Raw genomic sequence first — 15,809 nt, 5'->3', positions numbered from 1 at the left:
ATGGCATATGAATAGCTGCCTGGGGAGAAAATATTGGGCCCTGAAAGACTCTTTAGTCTAGCAGAGTCATAGTAAGATTGCAAAGCTGGGAAACTTAGGCCAGACAAATGCAACCAAATGTAACTAAAGTGCATTTTAATTGTGTGGGTGATTAGCTACTGATTGAACTAGTAGAGAGTATTCAGTGCAACAGCTCTCTACTTCATGCAAATAAAGGCTTCTCTTTTCCAAGAGGCCCTAAAAAAATGTCTGTGTCCAAGTCTCACTGATAAGAATTCCCCTTAAGTTCCTTTGCAAGCCCAACCCGGAATATTTTATGTATTTGTTAGCTGATACTGCTGCAATTTGCTTAATACATGGGGCTTCCTGGGTCACTGAATCCAGTCTAAAACTGCAGGTGTCAACTTCATTCTTGTTACCCTTCAAGCAGTACTTCCCAATATAAAATGCTTTATGACGTATTTTTTGAGAAAGCCAAAAAGTCCCACTGGGACTAGCAGTGAAATACACATTAGAGTTCCTAAGAGTAAAAGCAAAGCAATTTGTTTTGTTTAGACTTCTCTGGCTAAAGCTTATCAAAAGCCTATAAAGCTATCACATCTTGGGTTTTTAAACTATAACAGCCAAAGCACAGCTTGGGATCCAAATGCAGTCCAAATTTTTTTGTCTGTTTTCCAATGTACTCTCTTCAGTCTCAGGCTTGCAGCTCCCTCTTGCAAGAATAAATCTTACTCAGTCCTAATTGTTCAGCGTGGATTTGACCAGCTTTATGAGGACTACTCATGGGTATAAAGATTATTCATGTGAGAGGTACATGATTGAATACTTAGCTAAAGAGACTAAGGCCTAAGGAAATCAATAATTCCAACCTGTAAGAGACCATTTTTCTGCTGCTATGTAAATATCTTGATTTTTGTGTTTGGTCTGTTGGTCGTTAGCTAAACCAACAAGGAATTACTAATAATCCCTCAAGGACAACTTGTATATAGACATGTGTCATTCTGTACATATACTTCTGGTGTTTATAAAGCTTATGTAAATGCATACAGAAATTGGGTGACAATACAAGCTTCATCAGTCTGCTGTCATGACTGTTGCCATCAAGCATGCTGTCCTTCCCATGAAACACAACCTCTACGGACATTACAGGCGAGAGAGAAGTACAGTCTTGGGATAATATTCCCAAGACAGTTGTACAGTGGTAGCATTACTGGGACAATATCCAAAGGGTGTGGGAAGGAAGAAAACCCAACCTGGTAACTTTCACACTTTCTAAACTTTTCCTTTTGGAGGGGAAGCAGACTGGAGGGGGGGAACAAACAGGGAACGTAGCACTGTTTAAATGCAGATTTACTAGGACAAGGGAAGGGAGAAAGATACTACATCCTTCACTCCTTTCCTTGCCCAGTTAGCACCAGGCTATGCAACCAGCATACAACCATAGCATATGATAAGAGTCTTGGCCATGTGCCTTTCCTCAGCTTACTCAGTTCAGGACTGTGTCACCCCCACACATTCCTGGGTGGTGCCAACTACTGCAGACTATGAATAATAGCTGATGGATGCTTGGACTATTGGGAAAAAAAAAACAAAAAAAAACCAACCCTGCCCTCCATTCTGGACATCTGAATATGGATAGAGATGTTTAGACATTCAGATCAGAAACTCTTGGTTCAAACTGCTTCTTCAATCTTAAAACCTTGAGGCTTTGTTTTTGTGTTTTTTGTTGTTTGCTTTTTTTTTTTTTTTAAATCATGGGTATTAAAATCTTGCCTTTTTTTAATCACAGCTAGAAATATTAATTATGTTTCTTTTTAAGCAGTACTGTTTAGTACCCTTTTTGCAAAATAACTTAAGTATCTAGACAATTAAAGAAGATAACTGCATCTCCATTATGAAATCTGAACTTGTTAAGAGTGGAGAAAGCCTACCTGTGCTGTAAAACATTATATACCATCTGCCACATCTGCAACATATGTCTGCATGTCACCAGAGCCTCTTCAGGTCCTTTATGTATCCATTCCAGTTTTACTTTGGTGAAGAGTAAGCTGCAAGATGAAAAAGAATAACTTCTGTTTTATTGGCATCTCATAAACGTAGAGAATTAGTACCACTCTAGCGAGATCCTGGCAGCCAGCATTTTTACTTGCTTTGTATGTGCAGCGATAAAAGAAAACACCGTAGCAGAAAACATTTCATTTGGTTCAACTTTGATTCCCCACAAGGAGATGAGAGGATTACCAATATTCCTCAGCTGCAGTGAGATTTGTGTCACAAAGCTGGCAGGACAGTGTTAAAAGCAATGCATTGCAAAGCTAACAAGGTGAAACATACAGTGATTCTCATTTTATTTTGGACAGCATTAAAAACCGAATAAAAAGGAATTGCCATAATACATATGCCAGACTGTTTTCTTAGTGTGGCATCTTCCCATAGCACTGGCTTATATAATAAATTTCAGACAAAAAACCCAGCACACTTAATGTACGCAGTCAATTATGTAATGCCTCACAGGAAGGAAACCCTTTTTCGCAACCCCAGCTGGGGATCATCTCGTGCCCCTCGGCAAGACAGCTGATAGCCCTTGTGCATTCTTCTTCTAGGTAGTGTAACTGTTGCTACTATTCTTATACCTAGAGAATATGTACTTGCACACACCACTGGAATTCAGCAGAATTAGGTCAAGCAGAGGTTAGAAGACAGATTCAGCAATGACACAACCTATCACTTGCTGCTGGCATGGCTGTTAACACCATCCTTCACAACACACACTTTATTTTTTTTAATTGCCAAGACGATTGAATTTATTTATTTACTAACGTAAATTTACTTCTCTGCTTTAAATGTTTCCATAAAGTCCAAGATCTACACGTTTTGAATTAGCCCGTGGCTAGCTATTAATCCACTGGATGCAGATATATGTACATATGAGTATACAATATTAACAGCTGAACGTTAAAAATCCTAAAACCAGTTTTGCGAATGTGACCTGCAGGCTCCTGGGGAATCCAAACAACTTCAGAAACTGCATAGATGATGTCAGAGAAGACTTTGCAGCTGAATAAGAGATCCTTCACTTGCAATAACTAGAAACCTGCAGCCAAGACTCTGTGGTGCGTATGCCCAGTAACGTGCCAAAATGGCAGTCCCGTTCTGCACTAACAAACATTAGGGTTTGTTTTGGGGGGAAGTCACCAAAATGTAGCCCAACTGTACCAACTGCTATAGGGAAGTCTGCTCATGGCCGCTGCTACAGTTTGACCGCACAGGACAAACCTTCAACTAAATTCCCCAGGTACAAACTTAGGCTAGGAAAGGAAGATCAAGATTCATAATCAAGGGAATTTGTCTTTGTCCCTTACTATTTTATATCCCTACTCTATGTTTACCTTTGATTTTCTTGTTATTGATCTGAGCAAAACAAATGCTAACAAAAACATCCCCTGCTCTTGTAGACGCTGACCCCCTAACTGAAAGGAAGTGCCCTCATGATTCAGGTAGTTATTTTGGGGCTAGATCCATGGACTGATCAAAAGTTTTGCTGGGACAAAGAACATGACAGTGGATGCACTCCTAAGGAAATAAAAATGTGACTGAATTCAAAGGAGTGGTTAAAAATGGAAACTGGCCAGTGATGCATGCTGCTCTGTATCCCTTAGTTAACTGGACTCATAAGTACAAAGCTTGTTTTAACACAAGAGAACATAGAATCAATCACTTAGGAGCAAGGAATATATATCACACTAGAAAGATGGGAGGTTATACCCTGGAGCATAACGGTATTATAAAAGATAGCTGCATGAATGTGAAGTTCCTGAAGAACAATGCAGTCAAGAGGTCAAGCAATCCTTAGCATCCATATACGGAAGCACAATTAAGTAGGAGCTGGAAGATGTGGTTATTCCCATTCACAGCATCAGCAAGACACTACAATCCTGTTCCTAGTTCTTGCTCTTTAAGTCCAAAAGAAGACTAAAAATGGGATGAGGTTCAGAAAAAGGTTACGCAAGTGATCTGAGGGCTAGAAAAACGTATTTCATCAGAGGCTTAAGAAGCTCAGTTCATTTGGTTTAACCAAGAGGCAGCAAAGAAATTATTTAGCCCCAGCCTGCAAGCACCTACACGGAGAACTATCTAGTTGTGAGTCTTTGATCTAAAAGAAAAGGTATCCGAAAATTCAGGGATTTGTTGGAAGCTAAACCTAGTCAAATTGAGATTTATAAGTAAAAGCAGACACATAACTATCAAAGCAAATAATCTTTGCAGCCACTACCTTGTGTGCACAGTAAATTCTGTAGTCTTTAAAGCCTTCTCAGCAAGACAGGATAACATCTGGAAAGCAATGCTAATGCACAAATAAAAGCTACAGGTTTGATGCATAGGCTTGTGAGTGAGCTTCTTTGGACTGCGCTGTGCAGAGGGGTGAGAGTGCATCATCACCTTCCTTCTGGCAATTTATCTATTAAAAATATTCTACTAGTCCAGGAAACTACCACATTGAACTGTGGTATCTGTATGCTATCTTAAGCATACAGAATATTTTTTAAACCACTACAAACTTTCAAAATGAAATGAAAGAACTTCTAAAGCACTGTATGACCCTCCTTGCAGCAGAAGAGTGGTAGTCAAGGAGCCTAAGGCCTAGAGAAGAAAATAGTCGTATTACATCCCTGAATAACTCCACACTTTTGAACGCTGTTAAGATACCACTCTCAATATTAATGAAATAGAAGAATATAGGAATGAAGAATCTGTTAGCAGTCAAACTACTATACAGGAGGGATATATTAAGGGTTCCTCCTCCCTTTCACATTAGTAGGGATACAGATGGCTTAGTTATCTGCAGGCAATTAAAATCATTACATAGTATATTTAAACATTGCAGTTAAAAATTAAAGAGACAAACACATTAAGTTCTTCTCTCCATCACTCTGATGCTTACTGTTTACAGTGAGTATACGTCAACTTCTTTGGATGAAGATGCAACGTTCCCTCTCAGGAGAGAGAACAACTAGTGAAACATAGGAAAAACACCAGTGCCTCACAAAAACATAATGAAGTCTCAGCAGAATATTATCACCAATCATAAAACACAGGTACACAAGGATTTAAAAAAAAAAAAAAAAAAAAAAAAAAAAAGTCATGCAACTTTAGCAACTGTCTGCAGTGCCACATTACCAGATCTCAGAGACACCACGCGCTGTTAGCTGTTGTGGTAATTCACCTTTGGAATAGAGCTATTCACATTATTGTGCAATAAGATAACGAACCAAACCAAAAGGCAAACGGGAAGAACATAAGTGGCAAAAGGAATCAAATCATACTGACAACAGTAGTAAACAATGCAATTAAATATGATAACTAAAAGGTGGAAATAAAATCAGTACATTAGGCTCTGTGCTATATGCTGTTTGTATTTCTCAGTTTCTAATAAGTTTTGTAACAGCAAAACCAAATAAATAAAAATATAGGGAAAACACTGAAGTGAAGGAGGTGACAGTATCACTTATCTCAAGCTTATTTTATTACTGAGATAGCACTCTTGCTACAAATAAATCTAATGGGTATTGTGTCATATCAGTGTCTGCACACAACTCTCAGGCATAAATAAAAATTACGTATACACAGATCTCACCTTATTATATTTACTTAATATCATTTTACTGTACTTTTGTATGATGCTTGTAATATTAAGCAGAGCAGACTCTTGAAGAGATTCAGCATATAAAAATAGCCCCAAGATTATCAATACAGTCATTAGTAATTCTGTTAGCCTCTGAAAATGAAGACAGAGTGATTTGGGCTAAAGCAAACATACAAATTGCTACTACATAAGCATAGGAAGAGAGCGCAAAAAAAAAAAAAAATCTACAAATCATTTTGGTAATGTGTATCATTTCAGGGGCAGTAACAATGGAAAATAACCAGTGCTTACTCTTGATGCTGGACTCTAAGCTCCCTCTCAGAACAGGTTTTCTTTTATCATCTATGTGGGTAGTATGCAAAGGCTTCTACTCCCTGATGTAATGTCAGTGAACATACATACCTATCACAGTAATGTTAACTCTAGCAAATTAAAATATGTATACCGTTGACTTTGCTGCAATATGAAGCTCTGAAAATTCAATATTAGGTTTCCCAAGTATCAAAATTTCAGTAGTATCAATTACTTAAATATCACTAAAATATGCCATGCATTGACAAAAAAGTAGGGACTGGAATACTGGAAGGCCTATGAAAATTTTCAGCAGAAAGCAAGCTACTTGGGTTGATTTCAGTAGGCCTTCAACATTTGTTTTCATAAAGACTGATTTGAGCTGCTGATACTCACCGTGTCTCAAGGCTTGGCAAAATACACCTACCCAGCCCTCCTGAAAGTCTTCTAATCCTACATGGCTAAATGCTCAGCCTTTAAGTTCTTTAATACCACCCATGAAGGAAAGAGGCAGTTCTTTCCTATCATTGACAATCTAATTACTGAGCTTTAATAGTTAATTCTTGCTATCAGAACGTTTCACATGTGCATGTGGTATACTAGAAATGCTTATAAGCACATCTGTGGAAGAAGTCATAAGTTACTATGTTTAGTAACAACCTATTGACTACTTTATGGATGCTATAGGACTATATGAATATTTACTCATCAGTTAATTATTGGGACTTTTTAAAGGTGCTTTAAAATGGAGTTTTCAGTACCAAATGCGGCCTTTTCACTACACATTTATACAGCATCACAATGGGATCTCTGTGCCCTATCATCTGACAAGCAATAAATAATGCTAGCACTGTAACAAACAATAACACATTCCACTCATTTCAAGGTTGAGAGACTAAATTAGGAGTAATGAGTATTATGTAGACATTTATCTATATGTTCTGTCATTCACTGGCTGCTTATAACCCCTCCAGTTTTTCAGAGCTTGTCAGCAGCTGCTCAAGCTCTACATGTCTTCCAGCTTTACCAGATCAGGGCCATCATTCCCCAAAGTCTTTCATTATTGACCCAGATTTGCCTACCTACACCTAACCCAGCTGCTGGGTTATTTTGGATTTTGAATACAAAAGGAAGCAAAACAAAACACGAAAAGCAGCAGCAATGTGTCCCAATTCACAGAGGCATTTGTGTACGTTAGCATGAAGATACTGAACTTCTGCAACTAGTGTTTGTACTTTGTTTCTTTCGCTCATTAAATGACAGGATGCATGCGCCTGTTTGTTTGTATGTTTACAGACATTTGCCTGGAGAGAGAAACCAGAATCCTAGTCACAGCTCCAAGGGCAGCAAATGCACTTTATCCAATGACTGATTGATGGGGTGCTGGAGCAGCACGCAAGTGCCGCTGGACAGCAGAGCCCAGCTCACCCTCCTACCTCTTTGAAGCCCAGATAAATATTCCACAGCAGCTCCAATGACAAGCAGGGGAATGCCATGACCTGGATGGGTAGAGGGCCCAAGGATGCTCTCTGAGGAGCTGGGAGGCACGGATTCAAACCCCCAACACTTTGATCACTGACCTCTTGAATTAGTTTCTTCCCCTTTAAGGTAACAGATGCAAAAGGAGGATACAGGTGGATACAGGATGTAGACTGATCTAACAGAGCTGGAAAGAGGACGGAGGAGATAAGAAGAATGATCAAAGTTTTGGCACGCTTTTGATATATGGAGATAGTAAATAGACTTCTCAGCCTGGAAAAGAGGCTGAGAGAAGAGATGACAGATTTATAAAATCATGAATAGCATGAAGAAGATCAGGAAATCAAAGCAGTCTGTGTTGTTTCAAATGAAAGCAGTAAGGAGTATCCAATAAAGCAATTGAGCAGTGGATTTAAAATGAGCAAATGAAGTGCTTTTTCATACAACACAAAAGTAAAGTGGAAAACCCCTTGCTACAGGATGTTCTGGAGCAGATGCATAAATAGGTTCAAAAAGGGATTAGATAAATTCACGGATGACAGGCCCATCAGGGGCATTAAACACAACCTAATGCAACCTCTGGCTCTGAAAGCCTCTGAACCACTCAGCTGACAGAAGCGGGGATGACACGAGGGGTAGGATCATCCTACTGCCACGTTTCTACATGCTTTTCCCTGTGCACTCACCAGATGTCCTGCTGAAGACAGACAAGCCCTTAGTTTGATCAAGAATGGCCATTCTTACGTTTTGATACAGCAGAAATAAGATTGCAGCCCATGTTCTTTTTATAACCCAGATTGTCTGGTCTTGTTTTATCTGCCAGTACGAGAGGATGGTATATCTGGAACTGTAGTAACTTCACAGCAAATTAGCTGCTCAGTTTATCAGTTGCTGAGTTTAGCTTCAGTGGTGAGTCACCTATACAAGCCAATTAGTTCATATATATTCTTTCACCATAACCATTATGGTTTCATTAACCTTCCTAGAGCACCTGCTAAAGCCCTAGGCACATCATCAATAAGAAAGTTGGCAAAATTGAAAATCTGCTTTCAATCTCCTGCATTTTTGTTGAAAAAAATCAACATCAAAGTTGCTGTCTTCGCAAATAACTCAGTGCTTCTTGCAGTCTCCTGACATTTAAGGGCACATTCTCCAGTTAAGTTAATGCCAGCAGCGCTGACTGCAACCTCCTTTTATAACTTCATGCTGTGCCATGTTATCTATCACTTTCCCTACAAAAATAAATTGATCATATACTTTCACAGACATACAGTCTTTTTTTTTTATGGCTCCCTGCCCATTTACCCCCTAATATGAACAAAAAATAAAAACAGGCAGCCTGGTATCATGTCCAAAGAACTGTTGACTTCATCTTCCCAGCCCAGGAAAACTAGCAGACTCGGAGCCGACATCTCCTTTAGCAGAATGTCCTGCTCAGCGCCCCAGTCTTGCATGACAACAGCAATTCAGCAATGCTGCTCCACGAATTACAACTGCAACAGCACAACACAGGGTGAGAACAGCTTTCAGAGAGGTAGATTCTGGGCTATTTAAAAGTTTACATGACAAAGATAATTTGCTAGGGTTAGCCTCATGACACAAGGCACCTAGAAGGCTCCTGCACATGGAGTAGGAGGGAAACAGAAGAGGTGATCAGAAAAGCTAGTATTGCAGCCCAACCTGTCAGAGACCGCACAGCAAAAACTAACGAGTGGCCACTGGCAGGGCTCAGCTCTGGGTGTTTTCTCTTGGACTGCCTCCTCCTGTAAGCCTGATGGCAGAAGAGCCTCCTGTCAGTCAGGTGAAGGTCCTGCCAATGGACTACATGGCCTATCTCTGCATCGACCCAAACGTCACTTCCCAAGACAAACATGTCTGCAGCCAGTCCAGCAACCTCATGCATCTATTTCAGCATGCAGATCCATCAGATTCACTTGTGACACAGAGGGCAAATATGAGTAAATATTGATGTGGCCTATCCAGAAACTGACGCTTACATTGTAAGGAGGTCTTGTAACAAACCCACTTTATCTGCTAAACCCAGGCAGGTTGTCACTTAAAGGAAAAACAACAACTAAGTAATAGTCTGCTGAAAGAAAAAGCACACTGATTTGCTGGAAAAATAAAAAAAGAAAAAAAAAAAAAAAGGCACTGAAAGTCTTGCTTGTCTTCACCTTTCTTCAGAATCAAGCCATATCTAGTCATACCAAAGAAAAGGAGGCACAAAAAAAGGGTGATCAGAATTATTGACTCCTTTCCTTTTAGTTAGAGCATTCATTTTGAATCCCAGACCTGTGGTATTTTGCTTTTTATTAAGAATGTAGGAATCAAGCTAATTGTCAGTACAGCTGATAAAACCCCTCCTCTCACCCTGTGTAACATAGCATCATTTGGGTGATATACCCAAAAAGAGTTTTTATCTTCCTCTCACCCTGATGAGGAACTGGCAACAAAATGATTTTGTGCCATCACAAATCATATGTATTTTAGTCCATATCTCACCTGAATAAAGACAAAAATAATTTTCACAATTATAAGTTTTATAGCAAAATCTGGAAAAAAAAAAGTTTCTGGTTTTGCTATGCAGAGTGTTTACACCAACTTTTTATACATAATTTCCCTCTGTAAGGACAGTGCATTAGACTTTTCCTTGCAACACTTCAGAGGATGATAAACTGAAGTTTAAGTTGCAAATATCCCCCCACGTTATTTTGTGAATTCTTTTTTCTCTGACAGGCTCCAACTACACAGAGTACTCCCCATTGCACTGGACACTGCACGAACACATTTGAAAACCGGGGCCAGGTCTCAAGCATCCAAGGATAGGAGAGCTTAGAGGTCTACCTCCTATTTAATTTCAATCATGAATTCAGTAGGAGTTCAATGCATAGCTTTTCCTGCAGATCCGAGCCCTGGCACTAAAATTCAGGTGACTCTCTGGTGCAGTATCTCATTTGTGGGTGGAAGCAGACACCTACATGGCAATGTGCAATCTCAGGAGCATACTGGAAACCGTGGTCCACTGTCTTTCGCCCGCAGTGACAGCGTGGCCAATATCCTATAGCTTGGGCTGGGGACACAAGAGAGCCACGCTCCATTTCTTGCTCTCAAGTGGCCTCTTGGCCAGTCTTGGGCAAGTCGCTTCAGCAACCTGTGCTTCAGTTCTTCTAACTGCAGAGCAGATAACAGGAATGACCTTTGCAAAGCATTCAGAGAACTAGATTCTTCATCATCGCCTTCCCCATATCCTTTACATTTAATCTCTTAATGCTGGTGCTCTCAACTTCAGAGTTATTTGTGGACAGGAAGGAAAGAAGATTGAGCTCCTCTGTAACTGACACCACTTTTAAAACATTTTCTCATCTGTTGGGCCTGATTCGTCAGAATTTCATCAGATGTGCCGCTGGGTAAATCCAGCCAGCCCTGATTAAATGGGAATTCATTCAGAAAGGCAGAGCTGAGAACTATCATGCTGTCACAACCACTGGAATAACTCTTGATTTACAGAAACGGAAAAGGAAACCAGGCCTAGGGTCTCTAATTGCTGAGCTGAGATCCTGCCAGGCAAGAAAAGAGCATTAACAGGATGAAGCTGAAGTACTTAATATGCTGCCAATACTTCCTATCCCCAAAGAGTGCAGAACTGGATGCTTCACTTACACTTCTGAACTGTTGTGTTTTTCAGAAAAGCTTCTAGGACATGCAGTTTAGGCAGCTTTTAGAGGAAAGGATACCAGGACTCTGGCTAATAAAGTAACATTTGACATCAACCTCCAAGTCCCCCTCAATCTGCAACCAAGAACACACCTTCTGTCTGGAAAGATATGCCAGAATCCTGATTCATATATTTAAAAGACAGTGAAACACCTTCTAATTAACCCAGTGTCAAGGTAATAAAAAGTGATAGCATACTCATATTATGGTTGTATAAATTATGCAACAAAATACAGTAAAAGCAGAACCCCCCCACAGGATTAATAAAACATTTCTATCCAACTTGACACATTTATCAAATCTTGCGTGTTACTGATACTTGGAGCCAACAATCTGAAACTGCATCACACCCCCACTGTATTAGTAAATTAGAACGACACAAAATTTGGCTTTTGTATAAAAACAATAGACTTAGTGTAAAATAAGCTTTTCTTTTTTGAAATCCATCACACAATGTTGTTAAACAGACCTCACTCTTTCTATCATTTTATTTTGGGGCAATATAATTTACGCCACTTTGGCACTACTCCAGCAAAGCACTTATAAAAGGTCTTCATCTTTAAGCATATGAGCAGTCTTGCTGAAGTCAACAAGAAGTCAATTATTCCTCTACTTAAAACTAAGCGTGTGCTTAAGAACCTTGGTAGATCCAGCTCTTTATGAGGAGGATTATGGGAGTGTCTTCTAACTGCTTAATTTTGCAGAGGACAAAGCGTAAATATGAGTAACACAAGAAGGGCCAGAGTCTGCCGATATTTAGTGCTACCTGCGTGTCTCAGCAGAGGTGAAAAAGATGGGAAACCATCTGCCAAACACCACTGAATTTCACTACAAGATACTGGTTCTGGGGTGCATGTGAGCATCTTTCAACCTATGTTCTGGCTAAGACAACACACCATGTAGTTACGACAGTTCAGAGGCAGTGTTTTTTATAAGATGAGCTTATTCAGTGAGATATGGAGGAGCAGGTTTCTATACCAGCCTCAAAAAAGATGGGGAAAGACATGTTTAAAAGATGAAAGAAGTGCCAGAAGCAAAGAAAGACAAAAGGTCCTTCATTTCAGAAAAAACCCCACATAATCTAGAAAAAGACCATGTTGCAATAGTTGACAGAAAACTGCTAGCTTCACCAAAGAAAATCCTAGAGAAAGAAATAGATATTTTGCTACCAGCAGGAAGCATATTTGTCTAAGTCTGCAAAGCAAAACCATGAGCTAATTGCAGTCTATGTTAGCAGCAGTGCCAGCTGAACACAGTTAGCGCAGCAACAGCAGTAGGAAGACACAGGAGCATGACCTTTAACGCAGAGCTAGCAATCAGCGTACAGACTCGGGTCTGTACTTCAACAACTAGATGTGCTAAAGATCACGCCACTGCAGTTTCACTCAATCCTTCACTGGCACGATTAAGTTAACCTCACAAAACCTGCGCATACCATTTGGCTCGACGCAGCACACTGACTTAGAAAAATTAGACAGACGAAATTGTATTCCTGGTAGTGCTGGGTTCCTTTCTCGCCACAGACAGTGTTTTTGGAGGTGCACTAAATTTCCTTATAAAGTTCCTTTACAGTTCCTTCATCCTGGACAAAGCTAATTGCAGGGTCAGGACTTGTAGCCCTTAATCCCTGCCAGGTTTGAGACCATGCAGACCGGCTTTGGCAACGACGGCACTTTTTGTCATGTTGTTACCCTCCCGCACAGTACGGGTTTCCCACAGATCTCAGGCCAGCCGGCTGAACTAATATCGTGATAGCTCTCCTTAACCATTACTCTGAGACAAAATCAAACTCAGGATATAACAGTGAACAGCTCTGTCTGTTTCCAGTCATATTGAACGGGGTCACCAGGATTTAAATACACATTGGAAGCACAGTCCAACTGACTGTATTTTTTAATAAATCCACCTTCTGCAATATATGTAGAGACACTCTTCTCTGAGTTAAAGTATGTGTGCAGCCACTTAAGCAGCTCAGTTTAACCTAAATATTCTTTGTTTTCTTGGCAGAAATATAATTAAACATAAAACAATTCTTCAGATCTTCTTCCTAGAAATTTCCCAGCTATTCACATCAAACCAAGGGTACTGCCTACTTACAGAACCCAGTTCCACAGTTTGCATCCTTAACTACTACTTCAGCACAAGGTTTTCCTAGCAGTGAGCTGTGCCCAGTTCAGCTGAGCACTGATATAGTTCAGGATCTTGCAGGCTGTATTTTAAAGGTGAAGCTTCGTTTCTTAGCCTTGCTCGAAACGGTAACTTCACTGTTGAATGTATGACTCCAGCAGGTGCACCTTACACTGTACAAATAAGCTGAGTCATTGCTCGTGAGTAACAAAGAAAAATCAGCAGTCTCTCAACCTGTCAGAAATACCTAACAAATTTCAATTAGAACTGCCAACAAAAACGAAAAGCCTCAAGAGAAAGGTGAGAAATATATGCACGGTTAAAAAAAACAAAAATAAAAAGAGAATCCATGGCAGATTGAGCCTAAAATCAGATTAATGGATTATTTTTCTGCAATATCTATTACACCCCAATGTGACAGATCTTCCAGGTGTGCTGAGAAAAGATGACACAATATTATAGATTCCAAGCAGTGCATGTGTGATTAAAGAAAATCCTTTGGGAAAACATGCATAGTTATTATACATTTTAAACATTCAAAAATAGCAATATTTGGCTTTCTTTCAATAATAGCCTAAAACCACATCTCAGTGTAAAACTGCAAACACAATTTAGGTGCTGGATAGAATAAAACAGGCTTGACTGTTGCAAAACAGTCTCATTCATACAGTACAGTGCAGGTGATAGGATTAGTGGTTTTAGATTTACGTTCAGGTTCTTCATCCACAGATTACTGGAAGGCTTTATTTTTTTACTTTTTTGAGAAACAGTCCAGCATTTAGCAACCCTTACACATTTTTAACACCGCAGTGCTTGGAACTCTGTTCCAAAATTTAGGGCTAATAGCTGCAATGAAACAGGTAAAAGGAACTAAACATTCAGGGCCAGTCAGCTGCATAGAATCAGCTCTGTTCAACTGAAATGAACGGATTTTTGCCTTTTTAAACTAGCTGGGGATCTGGCACTGAAGCTTCAAGTCAGAAAAGCTCAGGCAGGCTGTATTCAACTCCCTAAAAACGAGCATGCATCGGATAAACACAGAAATGAAGCGCAGGGTCAGTGCAGTTTGATCAGCTTGTACCAGCTGACTTCCTACTTTATCCCTTTAAGCAAACCATTCATTTTCAGAATCCTAGCCTGAAAATTTACAATAAAAAAAAAAAAAAAAAAAGAGTTGCTTGAAACATTCTCAGTGAGTCACCAAAGAAAAAAACCCAACCCCCTCCCCCAAAAAAAACCCCATTCAGTTCTTCCATAAGGATCCTGCAACTGAAGAAAAGAAATGAACAGAAGCGATGACGAATAGCAAGCTCCAGCCTTTCACAGGGAAAAAGCTTTACGCTTTCCCTTCTTTGTGGAGAGAAACCCCGTGCAGAAACGCCTGGCTTCTGCGGGGCTGCCGGCACCAATTGGCAGAGCAGCCCTGCAGCGGAGCTGCAAGGTGCCCGAGGTCAAACTCTGCATCTCTACATCTCAGCCGAGGAGGGGGACAGAAAGAGGCTGGACTGAACTCCTTCGCACCTGCTCCTGCTGACAGGACACAATGAAACCCCCCTGTTTATTCTGTTTCACATATCCTGTTAATTCAGTACAGAGCTCTCTGCAGAATAAGAGATCAGAGCACACTAGAATAAATCAGAAGCGTGTATTTATAATTTCTGCCTTCTGATAAGTTAGCAGCATGTACCAGTTTTTCCTTGAAATAAGTCTGAAGGGGAGGAACAGATGTCAACCTGAAAGCATAAGAGTATTATAATTGTCCTGTGTTTTACCATTAGGCATAAAGAACGCTTTGCATTTATGCATGCCTCTGCTTTCCCTCTTAAAAGGCCATTGTGCAAGCCAGCTGTAATTCAGAGCGCACAGTCTCATTTCTATTTCTTTTGCTTCCTAAACCAGCGTAACCAAAACACAGGTACAGCGTTCCTCTCCATTCCCGCCACACTGAAGGCATTGTATTTGCATTATTATGTCCACACCTCTCCTGAAGCACCTTGCTCAAAGGATATCCAACGTCACTGTGCAGAACTCCTTACTCCAAGGCAACTCAAAGTGCTCAGGCTCTCTGGTGACCTGATTGGTAGTTTTGCCTCGGGAAGGCTTAACAGAGCCTGTCATTATGTACGTGATATATCCTACCATAATTAATTCCCTCAGGGAATGACATCCAGAGGAAGCACGGTTCAAATACACAGCGTGCACCTGAAATTTGACATTTTGAATCAGATTCCCAACACCAAGATGCATCCATAGGAGATGTGACATTTTTATTTTCCTCAACTGTAGATACATGGCATAAACTAAATCCTGTCATAAAGAGACTGGCTTAAAAACTGTTGAAACATACAGATAAAAATCAGTGTTCTTTGTTCTTGAACAGATTTGATTTAATTCATTAGAAATCCAGAAGGTGTTTAAAATTACCATGTGCCATTTAATAGAAGATGAAGTCATAGCTTCCTTCAGCCTTAGTGGAAAAGATTCAGAGCTGTAATCCTTTTTCAAATAATTACCCTGTTCATCAGGCTTCAGCACAAGATGACTCCAAGCAGAA

The 15,809-nt window shown here is 40.0% G+C and overlaps 1 protein-coding gene across 3 annotated transcripts in view; it reads right to left on the bottom strand.

Annotated features, from left to right (window-relative positions):
* TTC7A (tetratricopeptide repeat domain 7A) overlaps positions 1–15,809 on the bottom strand; it is a 178,378-nt gene that overhangs the window by 57,400 nt on the left and 105,169 nt on the right. For all 3 annotated transcript variants that reach the window (XM_087774610.1, XM_087774611.1, XM_087774612.1), the window contains one exon: positions 1,932–2,048. In XM_087774610.1, coding sequence (XP_087630736.1) covers positions 1,932–2,048 — 117 coding nt within the window. The remainder of the gene's footprint in view (positions 1–1,931; positions 2,049–15,809) is intronic.

Source organism: Nipponia nippon, unplaced genomic scaffold (assembly GCF_047370975.1).
Source record: "Nipponia nippon isolate SJK-2023a ecotype South Korea unplaced genomic scaffold, ASM4737097v1 scaffold_4, whole genome shotgun sequence".
Classification (NCBI taxonomy): Eukaryota; Metazoa; Chordata; class Aves; order Pelecaniformes; family Threskiornithidae; genus Nipponia; species Nipponia nippon.
The sequence above is the reverse complement of the archived record's forward strand: the minus strand, read 5'-3'. Positions and strand labels throughout refer to the sequence as shown.